Genomic DNA, 17994 nt, shown 5'->3' on the forward strand with positions numbered 1-17994 from the left:
TCGCAAGCTGCCATTCAGGTTGAGTCATGGCAGTCTGATAGGAAGTGGGCTCAGCAATAACAGAGAGACCATACCGAGCAAGAGAGTAGCGATCAGGCGGGGGGCGAGGCCGAGCCCGGAGGTTGTGAACCGGGGGAGGCGTGAGGAGAGGTGCACCAGAGGTGGAAGGCGCGTCAGGGGAGACATCCTCAGAACGAGGGCGACGAGTATAGTGGAGAGGGAACGGTGAGAGAGGGCGACGAACTGGAGATGATGGTGGAGAGGTGGAGGAGGAGGATGGAGAAGATGGGATCGGTGGTGAAGGAGAAGAAATGAGAGGTGCCGGAGAAAGAGATGACACAGGAGGCACATAGCAGGGTGTATCGGGAAGGAGAAGGAAAGAGAGATCGTCCACAGAGAAACACGAGGAAGAAGGACGTGGGTAGTAGGAACGAGACTCGTCAAAAGTCACATCACGCGAGATGCGCAAGCGATGACCCACAGGATCCCAACATCGATAGCCCTTGTGCTCATCACTGTAACCAAGGAAAACACACTCAACCGACTGAGCAGTCAGTTTGGTGCGTTCTCGGGGGGCAAGAAGAACATAGCACACACATCCAAACATACGGAGAGCGGAGTAGTCAGGAGAGCGACCAGTGAGACACTCCAGAGGAATACCACCCTGCAAAGCAGTCGATGGCTGAATGTTGATGAGATAGGTGGATGCAGAAACAGCCTCAGCCCAAAAATGGGGTGGAAGGGAAGCAGCAATCATCAGCGCACGAGCCGTCTCAAGCAAATGACAATGCTTACGTTCTGCAACGTCATTTTGAGCATGAGCACCAGGACATGAGAATTGGGCAAGAGTACCCTGTTCCACGAGAAAACCACACAACAGCTGAGAGATATACTCTCCAGCAGAGTCAGCACAAAAAGTACGAATGGGCGTGGAAAACTGGGTACGAACCATGGCAGCAAATCGTCTGTATATAGAGAGAACCTCGCTACGAGATTTCATGAAGTAGAGCCAAGTGTAGCGAGAGAAATCATCAATAAACAAAACATAGTAGCGATGACCACCTTTCGAATCAAAGGGAGTAGGACCCCAGACATCAGAATGAACTAAGTCAAAAGGACGCTGAGATACAGACTCACTGGTAGGATAAGGTAACTGAGTGTTTGCCAAGTCTGCAACCATTACAATGTAAGGAGACATCTCCAGATACAGACCCTAAGAGGCCCTGACGAACTAACGAAGACAAGCGAGAGCCACAGATGTGACCAAGACGATGATGCCACTGCTGGAAGGACGCAGACGAAGAGGCAGCAAGAGCATGGGAGTTGGCAGAAGTGGTGGTAGCGGAAGGAACACAAAGCCAGTCAACCTCCCAAAGGCCCTCTGACTCACGGCGCCGGGGGCCAGCACCAACCAAAGCCTTGGTGCGACGATCCTGAATGGAGCAAGAGTCGGTATCAAGAATGATACGATAACCAGAATCAGTGAGTTGGGTAGCAGAAAAAAGATTCATGGTAAGGCGAGGAACATGGGAAACACTAGGAACAGAAAAGTATGGAGTGGAAAGAAGACCACGACTAGCAACAGGAAGAGGTGTGCCATCGGCGGTAAGAACATTAACAGGTGAATCAAGAGGTCGGAGAGAAGACAGCACAGAAGAATCAGAAGACATATGAAAGGAGGCTCCAGAATCCAGAACCCACGAGGATGTACCTCACTGTGTAGAGGCCTGCGGTGATGTAGAAGAGGATGCAGTCATAGCAGCAGCTGAACCAGTCGACGAGGAGCCAGAGGAGGCAAGTAGACGCTTGAGGCGTACAATGTCCTGGTCAGTGAGTGACTGAGTCGAGGAAGACGCAGGAGGGCCACTGGAAGGGGAGCGTCTCTGGTCTCGCTTCTTCTGGCGACAATCAGACTCTGGGTGACCTGACCGGGAGCAGTAACCACAGAAAGTGTCACGGCGCGACGTACTCTTCTCAGCATAAAGAGGACGGCTCACCCCCCCCCCCCCCGAAGGAGTGGGCAAGAGTGGTGGAGCAGTGAGGCGAGCAGATGACACAGGAGCTCGGGTGGCCAACACTGAAGGAACCACAAGTAACCCAGCAGAGCGAAGACGGATCTCCTCAGCACGAAGCTCAGCAAGTACCTCCGAGATAGGAACACGACCACGACCAAGTAAGTGAGCCCGTCGGGGCTCAAACTCGGAGCGGAGACGAGATAAGAACTCATGAACCCTCTGAAACTCCAAGTCTGACCGCGTAGTCTGACAGCAGCGGCAAGTGCCACAAACAACTGTCCTCAGTGAGTCAAGCTGACGCCAGATGGCAGAGCAATGTGAATAGAACTCATCAACAGACGAGTCACCCTGCTGAAGAGCATGCTCCTGACGCACCACAGAGAGGTATAGAGCATCGCCAGAGGGCTGATAGCGCTGACAAAGATAGGACCACATTGCTGCAATAGTGCTGAGGCCCATAAACTCCGAAGCAAACTGAGGAAGGACACTCGCAGTGAGAACGGCAGCAGCCCGAGCATCATCATTGCACCACTAAGTGTAAGCAGACAGATCATCCCGGTAGACAGAAAGAGCATCAGAATATGCGGAGACCTGCTGATCATAAGCATCAACCGCAACATCATCGAGAGCCTTGGCAGCATCCCGGTCAGCCTGAGAGGCATCAGCAGCAAGGACCGGCGGCACTGGTGGGATTGGGGCCACTGGCGCAACAGGGCATGGCGGACAAGGGACCTCGCCAGAGAGAACACCCCACAAAAGGAGTCCACGCATATGGATGCGCATGAAGCCCACAAACTCAGCATAGTTGGTGCCATCGAAGATCACCGAACAGCGAGGAACAGCCACATAGCCCGAAGATGACATACTGAGATATCCCTCCTTCTGTCTTTTTTTTTTGCAGTCAACGGATCTGGATCGGGGGATGAGGCTCACCCGCTCGAGCCAGGACCCCCGATTCTGGATCGAGAGAGACGGGCAGAAGCTCTCGGGGCAGCGCTAACCAGCGGTGGAGACGCAAGCGGTGTCGATCCAAACTGGATCAAGAGCCGGTAGTGCCCGCAGCAGCCTGGATCGATCCCCAGATCGGATCGAGAGCCAGCAGGGCCAGAAGCGCCCGCAGCAGCGGGAGGAGTGGGCCGGCCGAGAGGAACGGCTGGGCCAGCAGCGCCCGCAGCTCCCGCGGCTGCCGGACAAGGCAGCGGCCGCAGCCGGGCGATACGGGACGAGGGGGAGGCCGGACAAAGTAGCGGGCGAGCGGAACGGCGCTCGGACGGGGCGGCGAGATGGGACAGCGGCTGGACGAGGTGGTGACCTGTTGGCCGGGCCGGAGAGGCAACAACCGGACGGCCGGAGACGAGCAGGCTAGGAACGAGGCGCACGGAGTTGCATCGTGCGAGAGGGAGGGGCTAGCCTGGCATCTGATACCATGTTGGATAATTAGCAACTGACTTTACTGAGGGCCAAAGGCCAATACATATACATGTGTGGTAAAGTGCAGGAAACCCCTTATACAATGAGGATAAATCGAAAAAAGACTATACACATCTAACAACAGTATGTGTAACTGTACAATGTCATGAATAAGACAAGCATCCTTCTTATTCTGTTTGCAGTACGTCTACGTCCATCGTCGCCAGCAGCAGGTCCACCGGAAGCATCGCGTCGGCGTCGTGCGGCTCCAGCTCGTCAGGTAACTCTCTGGTACATAAACAATAGGGATTTTAGCAGCTTGGTGCTCTGCATGAATATTGATCCTTGGTTTGTGTGGAATAATAACGTAGGCCAAGGAACTGATCCTCCAGTCCGTGAAGCGCCCGGCCCTCAAGTTCAGTCCTCAGTGAGGGGCGGAGTCCAACATTAGAAATATATCATCATTCGCTAATGATTTCTGCTCTACGTACACGATCCATGATGAATGAATGTTAAAGAAATGGTTATAAAATGCAGTACCCCGTGTAGATCTCTGCTCCAATTTCATTTCTTGATCGCTAATTAAGTAGAAGCCTGTAAACCCTGAATATATAGAGCATCTCCAAGGGTGTGCTTATCAACTGTACATGCTTTTACCTACATATGTCCCTTAGACTACAAAGTTTGACCGTACGTGTCTGGGATAAGAGATGTCCTCTTCCTCACTGCCCATGTTTGTTACTTACAATTGTCCATTTTGTGCTCTTAGATTCTTGTAATGCATTTTAATAAAAATGACGACAAAATAGATGCAACTCATGTTTGGTATGTGAGTAGCCATTGACCATAAGCAGGTGGTACCCGCTGTTCGTGCTGGCGTCGATGGTGGACGTCTTGCAAAAGCTCCCCTATTGACCTTCGGCGACGGATACACTGGTGAACGACGCATGACCAACATGTGAGCCCATGGAGAATCTAAAAGCATTGTGTTATTTGTTTCCAGAGCTATGAATCAAATTTATATCTGAAACTTAATCTGTATCACGGTAAATTGATGATCTATGTGTGTTTGTTTCTAGTGATTCTTGATTGATTTTAGAGCACCTTAACTTCAGAGTTGGGGATCAACGATAGATAGGTGATGACTCATATTCCCTGGCTCCTGCAAAACTAACATTAATGGACAATCATAGATAGGTGATGACTCTTGAAAGCCTCAACTTATCAAACTGCAGGATCCCCCTCGTGTCGCTCCCGCGACCGACCGACCGACCGACCGAGGGGGTGAACCCTAGCCGCCAGGGCCAGTCCTCCAGCTCCCTCCCCCGCCGATCCAATCGGCATAGACGGCAGCGGGGATCTCCCTTCTCCTTGCTCGATGTCTCGCGATGCGGGACGACGGCTTCAGCGATGGCGTCATGTTGATCCAGGGCATGGCAGCGTTGTGGCTCCCCGGCGGCGACGCTTGGCACCGCGGATGGAGTTCGGCTGGGGTGGCGTGGCAATCGGCTGGACATGCCTAGAGGATGGAGGTGAGGCTGGGCATGACCGGTGGCGGTGATGGCGGCGGCGTCCAGCCCGGATCCGGTCTTGGCAGTGGCCACGATGACGACTGGCCCGGATCCGGCCATGGTGGTGGCAGCGTCCCCTCCCCCGGGGATGACGGGCCAGGTGGTGGGTCCTTGTGGCGGTGCCAGTGGCAGCGGATCTTGGGATCCCGTGTCCGGGCTCATCGCAGGATGCGCTTGGCGGCTGGAGCTTGAGGATTTTTTTTTCTTCACTTAAAGCTTCGTCTTTTTATTTTCTATGTTAGTGGTCAAACAATATGCAGCTGACAAGCTTTTTGTGTCAATGTTAAAAAAAATATACAACTGACAAGCTTCGAACCAAAGCGGGTGGAGCTCGGCTGGGGGTGGCCTGGCGATCGGCTGGGCGTGCCTACAGGATGGAGGGGAGGCTGGGCATGGCCGGTGGCGGTGGTGTCTAGCCCGGATCCGGTCTTGGCAATGGCCATAGTGACACCTGGCCCGGATCCGGCCATGGTGGTGGCGGCGTCCCCTCTCCCAGGGATGACGGGTCAGGTGGTGGGTCCTTGTGGCGGCACCGGTGGCAGCGGATCTTGGGATCCTGTGTCCGAGCTCGTCGCAGGACGCGCGTGGTGGCCGGAGCTTGAGATTATTTTTTCTTCACTTAATGTTTCACCCTTTCTTTATTTTCTGTGTTAATGGTCAAAAAATATATGCAGCTAATAAGCTTTTTTGTGTCAATGTTCAGAAAATACGCAGCTGATATATACATCGAGGTAACCAACAGGCCACATTACAAGTTGCGCCAATGATTGGTATGGTACCTCTCTTAGTGATAAAACGTAGTGGTTTTCCTTTTTGTTTGGCGAGTTTTCATCTGTTTTTTCTTTCCATTTTCTTTTTTTTATTTTTATTTTTTTTAGAAAAATCATGAATTTCTCTTAAATTCAAAAAAACAAATCCATTAACATTTTTTGAAACCTTAAACTTTCTTTAAAAAATCTGTCAACTTTTTTTCAAAAAATGCGTGAATTTCTTTTCAAAACATGTGAACTTTTTTCACATACCATGAATTTTTTTTCAAAATTGATGAATATTATTTTCAAAAACGGTATGGCAAGCTGAGGTCCCCAAAACCGTGAACATTTTTTTCTTTCTAAATCCATGATTTTTTTTACAATGATGCCAACGGTGTCGGACGTTGTTCAAACCTGTCATGAATGCCTCTCATATGTCCGGTCTAGGTTGCTGCAAGAAGTTGTGGTCATTTATCCATAGTAGAAAACACCATCTGAGAGGAGCATGCCATACTAGACACGTGCATTCGTGAGCATGTACTTTTTCCTAATTAGAATACTTCTGTTATTTGTAATTTCTGTCACTATCAATGAACATGAAAATTTTCTTATGTCCCTACCATTTTTCTTAAAAAGATGAACAATTTTGAAAATTTGAATTGTGTACGAAAATTTTACAAAGTGGAACACTTATTAAAAAAAATTATCCTATTCCAAACAATTGATGAAAATTTTGAACACAAATTGCAAACCACATACTTTGGAAAAAAAATCAAGTTTTTTGAACCGCAAACATTTCTTAAATTTAGTAAGAAACCGAACAACTGAAAGAAAAACCACGCGTCTCGCCAACGGCCACGCGCGCGTGTCTGAACCAGCCCGTGTGCGAGAATTTTTCCTTTTTTGTGTGCATGCGGTAGGCCCAAGTACTAGTTAGTAGTCCATCTGTGTGATGGGCCTGGTCCGTCCAATTAAATTGCATGGCCCAGACGCGATCGTGGAGTGTGCAGGGGAAATAGACAGTCTTATTTTGTTGAGTGGCTATGCTCAACAGTGTTGATAGGTGCACAGAATCGATGCTCGCTCCCTCCTCCTCCTCTCCCCGCTCTACAGTTCTGAAACGAAATGGGATAGCTCTTGCTAGGGATTCTGTCATCTGCAGAATAGGTGCGGATTTACTTGTTACTCCCTCTGTAATGTAAACTAATATAAGAACGTTTAGCCGAGGGAGCAAATATCATTTTTGTCAACTCAGTTGGTGCTGGCATCTTTACAATTGAGCTGCAATCATTGAAGGTGAGGAAGGCGTGTGATGATTTTGTGTTTGATCGTTTGGTTCCACCTGTCACCTTGTACACTCGTATGCCCCGAGGCCGAGGCAACCACCAAAATCTGCCTATGGTGTCACCCAGTGAGGAGGCAGGCAGGTGGTCTTGTCTTGTTTCCACAATAATTTACTCAAAACAATTGTCGAATATTTATTTACGGAATGGCTAGCTTGACTGTAATTTGCAATTTCATCATGTCTGTCAAAATCCTCCACCTCTGTATTTATTTAGTATTTACTGAAAACCGCATCTTTTATGGGGATTAATTCAGTTACTGATGGATAACTTTAGTTATGCTGTAATGGAATGCGATTGTGATCATCATATGGTAATAGTACCGTGCAATGCCCTCATCAATAAAATAAAATAAAAAAATTGTGATTTCACAACAATCCAACTTCGAAAGACGGTTGGGTTGGTGATATCCGTAATCAGAGCAAGATTTGAAATTTGCATGCCACACCGAGTGACTAGAATAGTAGCATAAACAAACAAACACAAGACAGCTTCCAGAATTTCTTGGTCTATTTCTACCACGTAAAGAAAAAGACTAGATCCACTAGGCAAGAGAAAGTATCTGTATCTAAGATTTTTCGGTCTGGATGGTCAGGTCATGTATCCCTAGATCCTCGTACAGTCCATGCACGTATTCGAGCACCGATTCATCATCACTGCTATTCTTGAGCTGCACACACACACCCAATGCCCCACTTCAGTCATTCGAGCATTATCAGGTATCAACAAGTCTGCTGAAATTTATCTTGACTTACCCGGATGGAGAGGCAACCAACGGCATGACCAGGCACAAGCTCCCAAAACCGAGCCTGGGATACCTCAGAGACATCCTCACAAGCAGTAATCTGGAGAATGATACCTCAGCCATGTGAAAGGTGGCGTTGCTAAACAAATAGGTATTCAAAAAAGTAAGATAAGATGCTTACCTGTCTGCCGCACTTGATGAAGGCTGAAGGTGGCACGTTGCCAGGCGCAATCTGCAGCAGGACATTGCCCGTGGCTTTGAACAGAGGCATAACAAGCATGAACACCGCCACCGAAACTATTCCCAGGCACAACACCTCTGCGTTCTCAATCCTAACAACAGAAGCGCAAACGCAAGTGCTTAGCCAAAACCCAAACGCCATCATAAAAGAGCAGAGGAAAGCTGTCAAAGGAGTTACCCCAATGAAAGAAACCAAGAAGCTAGTATCAAGCCTGCACTGGGAGAGAGTAAGAGATACCCAGTGTCAATTAAAAATACATGGGTAGCAAGACAAAGGCGCAAAAATATACCCAAAGGAAAGGAAAGATGCATCACGGCACTTGTGTATGTTTGTACCTCCGCACTGAATCTGCCAGAACATGCAAACAGATGGAGTGATGGTTCATATCCTCTGCTTTCCTGTACACTAACATTAACAGACAATGACATGTCCATTGATCAGTCTATTTTCAAATTATGATACTTAGCAAGGGTAAGATGTATATATCCTGACATTTCTGCCAGAGACAGACAGGATACCAATCACTTTCATACCTATGTTAACACGAGCATAGCTCCGGAAGAACCAGACACCAAGTAAGTTGACCAAAAGGTTTGTGACTGCAGAAACAATGAGGTAATGCCTGAAACATATTTTTAAGAGCAAGAAAAATATTAGGATAGCAAAGAGTTTAGATTGATAGGCCATGGCTGATGAAAAAAAGGCAGTAGATGCATGGAAATAAAAGTTGACCAAAAAATTCTCGGTTTCTCAGGAAAATAATGTAAGAAGTCAGAGGTTGGACAGTAGATCATCAATTGCGGTGTAACACTGACTACAAACTGTAGATGCAATTTATCTTTCATTTTAAGCACTTTCCTCTGAGAACACAATTTAGTTACCCACAATGATGGACTGAACCAACACATACTTATCATACTAGTACGATGCAACATAATGCATTACAGTGACTGGAATTTTCACATACGATCTCCTTTGTTTCCTCCTAAGGTAAACACATTCGACAACCAACATAGAAAAGAATATTCAGACAGAGTCATCTGTCAGCATATATAAATGGCGCTTACTTGTGCTCGGACTCATCCTGCATAAACGAGTGCAGCGCTTCGACAGCCAAGGAGAAAGACATGAACAGCAGGAACAGCTGTCTACATAAACAACCATATGGAGGCGGTCAAAACGTTAGCACGAAAAAGAGGTTAGAATGGCCAGAAAGAGTGCCACTTAGTGCAAACAAATTAAACAAATAATCCAAAGGGTCACTCATATAGTATGTAATGTAAAGGCATCAACAGACTGTTCCAGTTTTGTGCTACAAGAAATTCCAGCCTTTGTTGCTGGCTTGCTACATACAAAATCATAATAAGAAGATAGAAACAAGGGTTGGGTTTGTGCTGCCTTGCAATGAAGAATATGTTTTTGCTAGTACATGATTTGTCTCCCTAAATAAGCTCTATGCAAACAAGGATGTCAAAGAGGTTTAGGGTTGCGACGCTTACGGCATTGGTGAAGGCGGCGAGGACCTCCAATCTCTTGTACCTGCATGATAGGATAGCAAAGTCAGGGGCACGAATGAATCCAACTGAACTGAACCTGAAAATTCACTGCATCTATCTATCTATCCATTAGGCAAAGGAGCAAGCAGAGCACCCGTAGGTGTATGTGGAGTCTGGCTTGGTCCGGGAGGCGGCCATGGCGAAGAGGGAGAAGGAGAGCAGGCCGCAGCCGAAGGTGAGGTGGAAGGCGTCGGAGACGAGGCCCACGCGCCCCGTGAGGAGGCCCACGGCCAGCTCCACGGCGGAGTAGGCGGCGTTGAGGGCGAGCAGGAGCGCGAGGCGGCGCATCGGGCGGGTGGCGAGCCAGCGGTACCGGACGTCAGGTGCCTTGGGCGGCTGCGCGAGGGGCGCGGGCATGGAGATGGAGGAGTCGGAGCGGGCGAGGCCGGGGCCCGGGCGCGGGGAGGAGGAGAAGGAGGGCTGGCGGGAGTAGGCCAGCCGGCGGTCGCCGCTGCCCACCACACCGTAGTTGGGGTTCCACGCCCGAGGATCCGCCATCGCCATCGCCGGCGCCGGAGCTGGAGAGGATGGGGAATAGATCCGGGTTTGGGTTTGGGTTTGATGGGCTTTCGACTTCATGGGCCCAACCAGTCAACACCAAAGGTTGACTCGTCAACCATTCTTTGAAAAACAAAAAGATCATATAAGGAAAACAAAACTGGTTAAAAACCATATATAAACTTGTTTTTAACATGAAGGTGTACTAACAGATTGTAAGAAAGATGGGGAGAAGAAAGACGGTGGAGAAAACAAGCAAACAGAGTTAAAACGACACGCCTAGTGGGTTATTGTCCATGCGCCTCAATTGCCCCTTTTTGCTGCTGATATTGTTTGAAGGAAAAACAGACACTGCATCTGTAATCTTTTAGTGGGTTCTAGGGTCTAGGCCTATTTTTCTCCTGCATACAAGAGAACATAACTATCAGCAAATGTACTACGGAGAAGGTGAGGACGTCACTTAGTGAAACCAAATTTTATGGAAAACAGGAGTTGTATTAAACGTTCCTACTTAATTTTGTACCATTTAAGGCCATCCTATGTCCGGGATATATTACATTGAAGAGAACGCCTTCCACTCACAGCATCTCTTTACTCGTCTTCTTCATCAGTCTCTTTGCTCTTGTCTTCTCCAAAACGTTGAAGAATATATTGTAGCATTGAAGAGGACACCTTCCACCACAATCTCTCTCTGCTCTTCTCCATCAGTCTCGCTACTCTTGTCTTTTCCATAACGTTGAAGGGTGTACTATAGCACTGAAGAGGCCACATTCCACCATACCACTCTATGCTCTCATCTTCTCGATCAGCCTCTCTCCGCTCTCGTCTTCTCTACCAACCTCTCTCCGCTCTCGTCTTCTCCAAAGCGTTGAAGGATGTACTATAGCATTGAATAGACACCTTCCACAAAACCACTCTCTCTCGTGTTCTCCATCAGCCTCTCTCTGTTATCGTGTTCGTTCTCCATCAGCTTCTCTCTGCTCTTGTCTTCTCCATGGCGTGTAAGGATGTCTATAGCATTGAAGAGGACACCTTCCACCTCAGCCACTCTCTACTCCCGTCTTCTCCATCAGCCTCTCTGCTCGTCTTCTCCACAACCTCTCTTCCCCAAACCTTACTCAAAATAGTAACTATGTCCTACCAATTTGCAAACATGACCTTGAAAGGAAAGGTCAAAAAGCACTTTAGTCCTGCTACGACATGTGAGCTCACCAAAGCTGGCTGCAACCATCTTCGTCATGTTCATGACCCTCTTCGGACCAAGGAGAGAGGGCTCCACCATGGAGGTTTAAAAGGTGCTCGACGAAACAAATTCATTGTTTGATCTTTTGTTTCGACGACAAAGGTTGATGTAGTGGAAGTAGATTGGCCAAACAGCTCCATCACGACTTGCAAAATCCCATGTGGAGTCGAATTTGAGGCCCTCCACCCCCTCTCCTTCTTTTCGACACCATAGCGAAAAAGAAACAAGGGAGAGAGTAGATGCAACACTAGATCAATCGCTAAAACGAGCTCATTGCCGGGGGTTCTTTCGCCAAATCCCCATGGCTTCCCACCATGGAAATCAGCTGGAAGGGGGGAGATGAGCTCCTAATGCCACCTGCGAGCGCTGGAGCAAAGCTCCGCCACAACATAGCACTAGTCGCCTTGGAGGCATGTCTAAATCTAAATGCTAACCTACATCCACTATTCAGAGGAGCAGAATGTCGTCCTTTCTCATCCCCACTCTGGACAGCTGGGTCCCCAAAGGAAGGGGTGGTGGGGAAAGTAGGCGACCCTCAAAGCGGGGGAGAAGAGGCAAAGAGGGGGAGGCGAGAAAATGAGGGAGGATCATATACAACTTGCTGAAATTACTAAAGGGCCCCCACACGAGCATCCATGTTCTTACTCTTTGTTTTCGGCTAGAATTGATAGAACTTGGAGCATATTCATTTGAAGTTATACATTGGAGGTTCTCAATCTTTGTACAGACCTCGCGTACGGTTCGAATCCCCCCCCCCCCCCCCCCCCCCCAATAACTACTGCAGTGACACGATTGAGACAATCTTGTTTTAGCATTGTCCCGCCTAATTTTTTTTACACTACACCTCTCCCTTCTTTTCCTTTTCATCCCCGTCCCGAGGTTGGTGAATGACGTGTCGTCGCAAGATGCGTAAGAGAGCGTCCCGACAAGTTTAATGGTCATCAATGCATTTTACGGGAAGCAAAATTACCTTGTCTCGGTAGTCTGATTAATATTTGTCGAAAAAAGTTGAGTCGTAAAAATGGTGGGGGGGGGGGGGGGGGGGGGAGCGGCGTTTCGGCTCCCAGGAACATATGTTTTTTGGCGCGAAGGAAGAACTAAAAAAACAGAAAACAAAATTTTTAAAAACTTCTGATTTCTATTTTTACATGTTCACGGTAGCGTCCGATGTGATTTTTGACAATCTTCATGCAAAAGGGAACATCTATGCTTTGCTTGGGGAAAATAAGATAAAGTTCAGTGAAAATAAAAACTCTACAAGTGAAATCTAGAGCATAATTAAATATCCTGAAAAAGGAAGACCAGCATGCTGCCCATCTTGGTCTTCAGCTAGACCAGATGAAGTTTATGCACATGTTACAATTCACAGCAGAGTAATTCAAATTGCAACCCACAGAAAATCAAAATAACGATGAGAATGCGAGATCAAATTAAGAAACATGACAACACGGTATGGATGGATACAGCAATAACAGAGTCATCATCTTGACTACATCTTAACAATAACAACAAATTCATAGGGAGAGGTGTAGTGTTTCAGCAACCTTCAGCAGCAGCTTAGCTAGGTTGCTGAAACACTACACCTCTCCCTTCCTTTCCTTTTTATCCCCGTCTCGACAGGTTGCTGAATGACGTGTCGTCGGACGAGGCGAAGGAGACCATCCTCACAAGTTTAATGGTCACCAATGCATTTTACAAGAAGCGAAATGAACTTGTCTCGGTAGTCTAATTAATCTTTGTGGAAAAAAAAAATTGATCCATAAAAATGGAAAGAAAGGAAGACCATCGAGGGAGCGGCGTTTCGGCTCCCAGGAGCATATGCTTTTGGTGCGAACAAAAAACCCAAAACAAATTTGAAACTGATTTATTTAAAAAACACAAAACAAACAGAAAACATATTTGAAAACTGATTTTTGGCGTTTTTCATGCAAAATGGAACATTTGTGCTCTGGGGGAAATAAGACAAAGTCAAGTGAAAAATAAAAATCTAGGATGACATATAGAGCAATCCGGATCATGTGCTACCTGAAACTCACGGGTATGAAGGGGAAAAGGGAACACCAGCATGTTACCCATCTTGGTTTTCAGCTAGACCAGATGAAGTTTATGCACTTGTCCCAATTCACATCAGAGTAAATTAAAATTGCAAACCACAAAAAAATAATCGAAATAACCACGATAATGCAAGACCAAATTAAGAAACATGACAGCACGGTATGTATGGATACAGCAATAACAGAGTCATCATCTTGACAACATCATCTTAACAGTAACAACAAATCCATAGGAGTATCTTACTACCACCTTCAGCAGCAGCTTAGCTAGCTAAAACACTACAGGTTCCAGATATAGAGAACTCAAAATGGCAACAAACATATAACATCACCGACGCCGACAAACCACCGCCTCGGTCACACGACGTTTCAGTCCCACAAAACCGAAACACGCCGCATGGCTTCATCTGCAAGTATGTACAGTAACAAACAACCAGGGAAGGAAACCCTTGTGCATTTTTCCACTGTCCATCTTCCATCTCCAAGCAGGAGCCTCATCATCAGAGGCAGAGGCCTGCTTGCTCTATTCACCGTTTTCTAGCTGGAGCATCAGGCCTGCTCCTTGCCGTCTTCCTCTCCACTTCCAGAAGTATCAGCCATCTCTGCATTCTTCTCTGAACCTGCACCGGCCATGTCCTCAACCTTCTTCTCTGAACCTGCACCAGACATGTCCTCAGCGCTCTTCTCCTGCTCTACATCACCCCTGGTAATGTCAGACTCCTTGACTGCATTATTAGCACCAGAAACGACATCAGCCGCCGCCGCGACATTCTCCAGAGCCTCCTCAACCAAGTTGCCAGCATCACCCATCTCGGTGTCATTCTTCAGAGCAAACTCAACTGCGTTAGCAGAAGCAGAGGCAGCGACATCCATCTCAGTGTCATTCTTCAGAGCATCCTCAACAGTGTCATCAGAAGCAGAGGCAGCATCACCCTTCTCTTTCTCGAGTAGATTAGCATTTTCAGCACCAGCAGTATTAGCATTAGCATCTTCCAGAGACTCAATTACAGCGTCGCCTGCAACAGCCGCGGCATCAACGCCATTCTCCACAACAGCATTCTCAGCATCAGCATTAGCCCTCTGCTGGAGGACAACAACAGCATTCTCAGCACCAGCACCAGCATCAGCACTCTGCTGGAGGACAGCAGCAGCATTGTCGGCGCTGCCAGCAGCAGCGCCATCCGCCCCTGCAAAGCGCGCCTCGATGGCCTCAAGACGGCGCCTCATGTCGCCGACCTCCTGCTCCATGAGGAAGAGCCTCTCCTTGAGGGTGAGGTTCTCCTCCTCGAGCCTGGCGACGTGCACGTCCTGGTCGTACTCGTCGTCGAGGTCCTCAAAGACGTAGCCGGCGGCGTTGCCCATCCCGCCGGGGTAGACCATCTCGAAGCGGCTGAGGTCGTGGTCGAGGCGGCGCTCGACCTCGACGTGCTCCTCGACGTCGCTGCCGCTGCTGGAGTCGTCGTCGCCTTCGCCTTCGCCCTCGGCATCGGGGTGGCGGGGGGAGGATGCGCGGAGGCGGATGAGGCCCTTCATGGAGCCGTAGCCGTCGACGCCCCACTGCTGCTGCGCCATGTCGGAGAGGCCCTCGCGGGAGGGGGAGATGCGCGGGGTGGGGAGCACGGCGGGCGTGACGGGGCAGGGGGAGACGAGCGAGGCGATGCCCCCCGCCCGCTTGGCCCGGATGATGAAGGAGGTGGTGTTGCGCGGCGCCTTGGCCTTGTTGCCGGCCTTGTTGGACTTGGGGAAGAAGTACTTGCGGCCGCCGGCGTTGTTGGGGTTGTTGTTGCCGCCGCCGCCGCCGGGGTTGTTGGGGTTGTTGAACCAGCGGCGGGCCTTGGCGCGGTTCTGCACCTGCAGGTCGCCGATGGCGGGGGGCTGGTAGGCGCCGCCGCCGGCGAGGTTGTTGTTGTTGGGGTTGTTCTTGCGCTTCCAGCCGCGGTTGGGCTGGGGCTGGGGCTGTGGCGGGGGCGGCGCGAGGAAGGGCTGCGGCAGCGGCAGCGGCGGCGGAGGCATGGCGTCGGAGGCGGCCGGCGGGGGCGGCGGCGGCCACATGGGGAAGCTCCGGGGCATCATCTGGCTGGGATCCATCGCCTTACGCAGGCAGGGAGGGAGGATTTCTAGGGTTGGAAATTTATCAAATCGACCGAATCGGCGGTGGATTGGATCGGATCGGATCGGCAGGCAGCAAGAACTCTCGGCGGTCGAATCTGCGCGCGGAAACCCTAACCCTAGCGAGCTTCCTCGCCGGAGCTCACTGAAATGGATGGATTAGCGGCGGCGGTGGGTGGGATTAGCGAGCGATTTCGATTTCGTTCTGTTCCTCGATTCGATTTCGATTTCGATTTGGAGTTTGGGGAATGGAATGGAGAAAACTGTGGGGGAGGAACCTGTCCGGGATGCTTATATAGGACGCGTGCCCACAATGGACGGCCCAGATCCCATCCTACCTAACTATTCTTTTTCTGGAATTTTGGTTGGATTTGAAGTTTCTAGATAGCTTGTGAACCTTCAAAACCCTTTTCGCAACAATATTCGGTATATTTTGTGCTTCCTACTCATGTGTTGTTGGTAGGTAAAACCAAAATATTCTCGTTTCATTTATTTATTTCATCTGTTTTTCTTTTACTAAACACGGTTGCCTTCTACGCTTCCGGAATTCCATATTAGGCGGGAAACGACATCGGTGTGGGTATCCACCGACATGGCACCCGTCAACTTGCTACCACCGGAGGGGATGTTGGGGGTCGCTGTCTGTACGTGAAACCCACGATCAGTATATATGAGGTATGCATAACAAAGAGCATGGAGATGTGGGCGATACAATGGATCTCGCCGAATACTCTCACAGTTGACAAAGAGACTAGGTGACAACTAGATTTGAAATGCTGCCATCCTGTCCGTGCAAATGATGCACGAACTAATGCGAGTTTGATTTGAAAGAAAAAACACCGTACAGAAATTAGGACAACATAAACTACGGATGCCAACAAAACCAAATCCCAACCAATCAATTTCAATTCCCATTGCTCCTAGACATTCAATGGCGTTGCGTCCCTCTTCACTAGCAAGGCGCAAGTGTATTTATTTACAAACGCAACAGCCAAAGTACTACCCCTCTACCACCACCACCACCATATGCCATTATAAAGGTGTCCATGGAGTTTGAAATTTAGACCAATTCGTAGCTATTTTGATTTGCTAGAGTGGGGCGGGCTGCCTATGCATTTCTACTTGTCTCATGGTTTTGGACCGAGTTATCAAATACTCACGATGGCTTTTAGTCTTGTTGAGCTTGGGTCCTCTCCACAAGCCAGGTACAAAACTCGGTCCAAAACTCACGGAAAATGTTGTACCTGGCTTGTTCATTTTTCGTGTGCTGTGGAAAGACTGCCATTTCGGTGAGCTCATCTAAGATACCAAAGAAACGAACTAAAGCTGATCATAATTGGAAACTAGGAATCAAAGGCATCCAGAAAGATTCACGAGCAATTTCATCTCCTGCAACGCTAACACAATGTAGTTGTTAGCTTTGTCTTGAGACCGCAGTGTGAATTATTTTGCTCTTGGACCGCTTCATAAAGTGTAAGCACTCATAGGCTGCTATGATGTTGTCAGTGATTAATCTCCCAGGTAGAAAAGCAGATTGCTCAAGTGAAATGATCTCCGCAGAATCTTTTTCAAACGATTTGCATGTATCTTTGATATGATCTTAAAGACCACATTGCACAAACTTATTGGTTGAAAATGTGACAAGGAGTTGGATCCAACACCTTAGCGACCAAGACAATGAACGTCCTGTTGGATCCAACATCTTAAAGATCACATTTTTTGGCTGGCGTTGGATGTCCGGGGCCAGGCCGGATGTCCGGACCCTATAGCTTCTGCGTTGTTGGGCTGCTGCTGCTGTTGTTGTCTTCAGGGGCCGGATGTCCGGGTCATGTAGACTTTCAGCGATTCCTTTCATCAGTGTACTTGGGGACTTGTTCATCTTCACGAGCATCTCCAAGAGGGTCTTCTCCACACCTAATCACACATAGCATTCCCACTTTAGGTAGTAGTCATGTCTCACGTGGGTCATATGGAATATCACAAAAGGAGAGATGTCACCTCGGTTTCGAGAGCTCTTACATGGGCTTGTGTCATTGGTCCACTTTGCACTCGAGTAGGCAAAGGTGGGTCCATGGGGATGACCATAGGATGCTCCGCATCACCAGGGGCCCCACAAGCCACCAGGGGCGCGTCATGCCTTGTGGGCACCTGGGTGGCCCCTCTGGTATTTATTTTCTCAAATATTTTTTAGTATTCTGCTATTGCTTTCATCATGACTTATACATGTTCCTATGACTATGAGATTATGCAACTCCCGTTTACCGGAGGAACACTTTGTGTGCTACCAAACGTCACAACGTAACTGGGTGATTATAAAGGTGCTCTACAGGTGTCTCCAAAGGTACTTGTTGGGTTGGCGTATTTCAAGATTAGGATTTGTCACTCCGATTATCGGAGAGGTATCTCTGGGCCCACTCGGTAATGCACATCACTTAAGCCTTGCAAGCATTGCAACTA

At 48.7% G+C, this 17994-nt stretch overlaps 2 protein-coding genes across 2 annotated transcripts; both read right to left on the reverse strand.

Moving 5' to 3' along the window:
* Positions 1 to 7405: 7405 nt before the first annotated feature.
* Positions 7406 to 10200, reverse strand: LOC109752699 (metal tolerance protein C2). The gene is made up of 9 exons (XM_020311603.4): positions 9728 to 10200; positions 9577 to 9616; positions 9145 to 9221; positions 8611 to 8699; positions 8413 to 8482; positions 8255 to 8293; positions 8018 to 8168; positions 7847 to 7936; positions 7406 to 7761 (listed from the first exon to the last, which is right to left on the reverse strand). The coding sequence occupies exons 1-9, from the start codon at positions 10135 to 10137 to the stop codon at positions 7660 to 7662; spliced, it is 1068 nt and encodes a 355-aa protein (XP_020167192.1). The 5' UTR covers positions 10138 to 10200; the 3' UTR covers positions 7406 to 7659.
* A 3368-nt stretch (positions 10201 to 13568) lies between these two features.
* LOC109752694 (uncharacterized) lies at positions 13569 to 15804 on the reverse strand. The gene has a single exon (XM_020311594.4). The coding sequence runs from the start codon at positions 15514 to 15516 to the stop codon at positions 13978 to 13980; it is 1539 nt and encodes a 512-aa protein (XP_020167183.1). The 5' UTR covers positions 15517 to 15804; the 3' UTR covers positions 13569 to 13977.
* Positions 15805 to 17994: the final 2190 nt, after the last annotated feature.

Source organism: Aegilops tauschii, chromosome 6 (assembly GCF_002575655.3).
Source record: "Aegilops tauschii subsp. strangulata cultivar AL8/78 chromosome 6, Aet v6.0, whole genome shotgun sequence".
In the NCBI taxonomy this organism is placed as follows: Eukaryota; Viridiplantae; Streptophyta; class Magnoliopsida; order Poales; family Poaceae; genus Aegilops; species Aegilops tauschii.

Bases quoted from the DNA above. Each gene is read 5' to 3' on its own strand.
- LOC109752699 (XM_020311603.4), bottom strand. From the start codon at position 10,137: ATGGCGATGGCGGATCCTCGGGCGTGGAACCCCAACTACGGTGTGGTG. The intron at 9,222-9,576 runs GTAAGCGTCGCA...TTATGTAGACAG, and splicing joins TCGCCGCCTTCACCAATGCC to CTGTTCCTGCTGTTCATGTC. The intron at 8,294-8,412 runs GTACAAACATAC...ACTCTCTCCCAG, and splicing joins CTGGCAGATTCAGTGCGGAG to TGCAGGCTTGATACTAGCTT.
- LOC109752694 (XM_020311594.4), bottom strand. From the start codon at position 15,516: ATGGATCCCAGCCAGATGATGCCCCGGAGCTTCCCCATGTGGCCGCCG.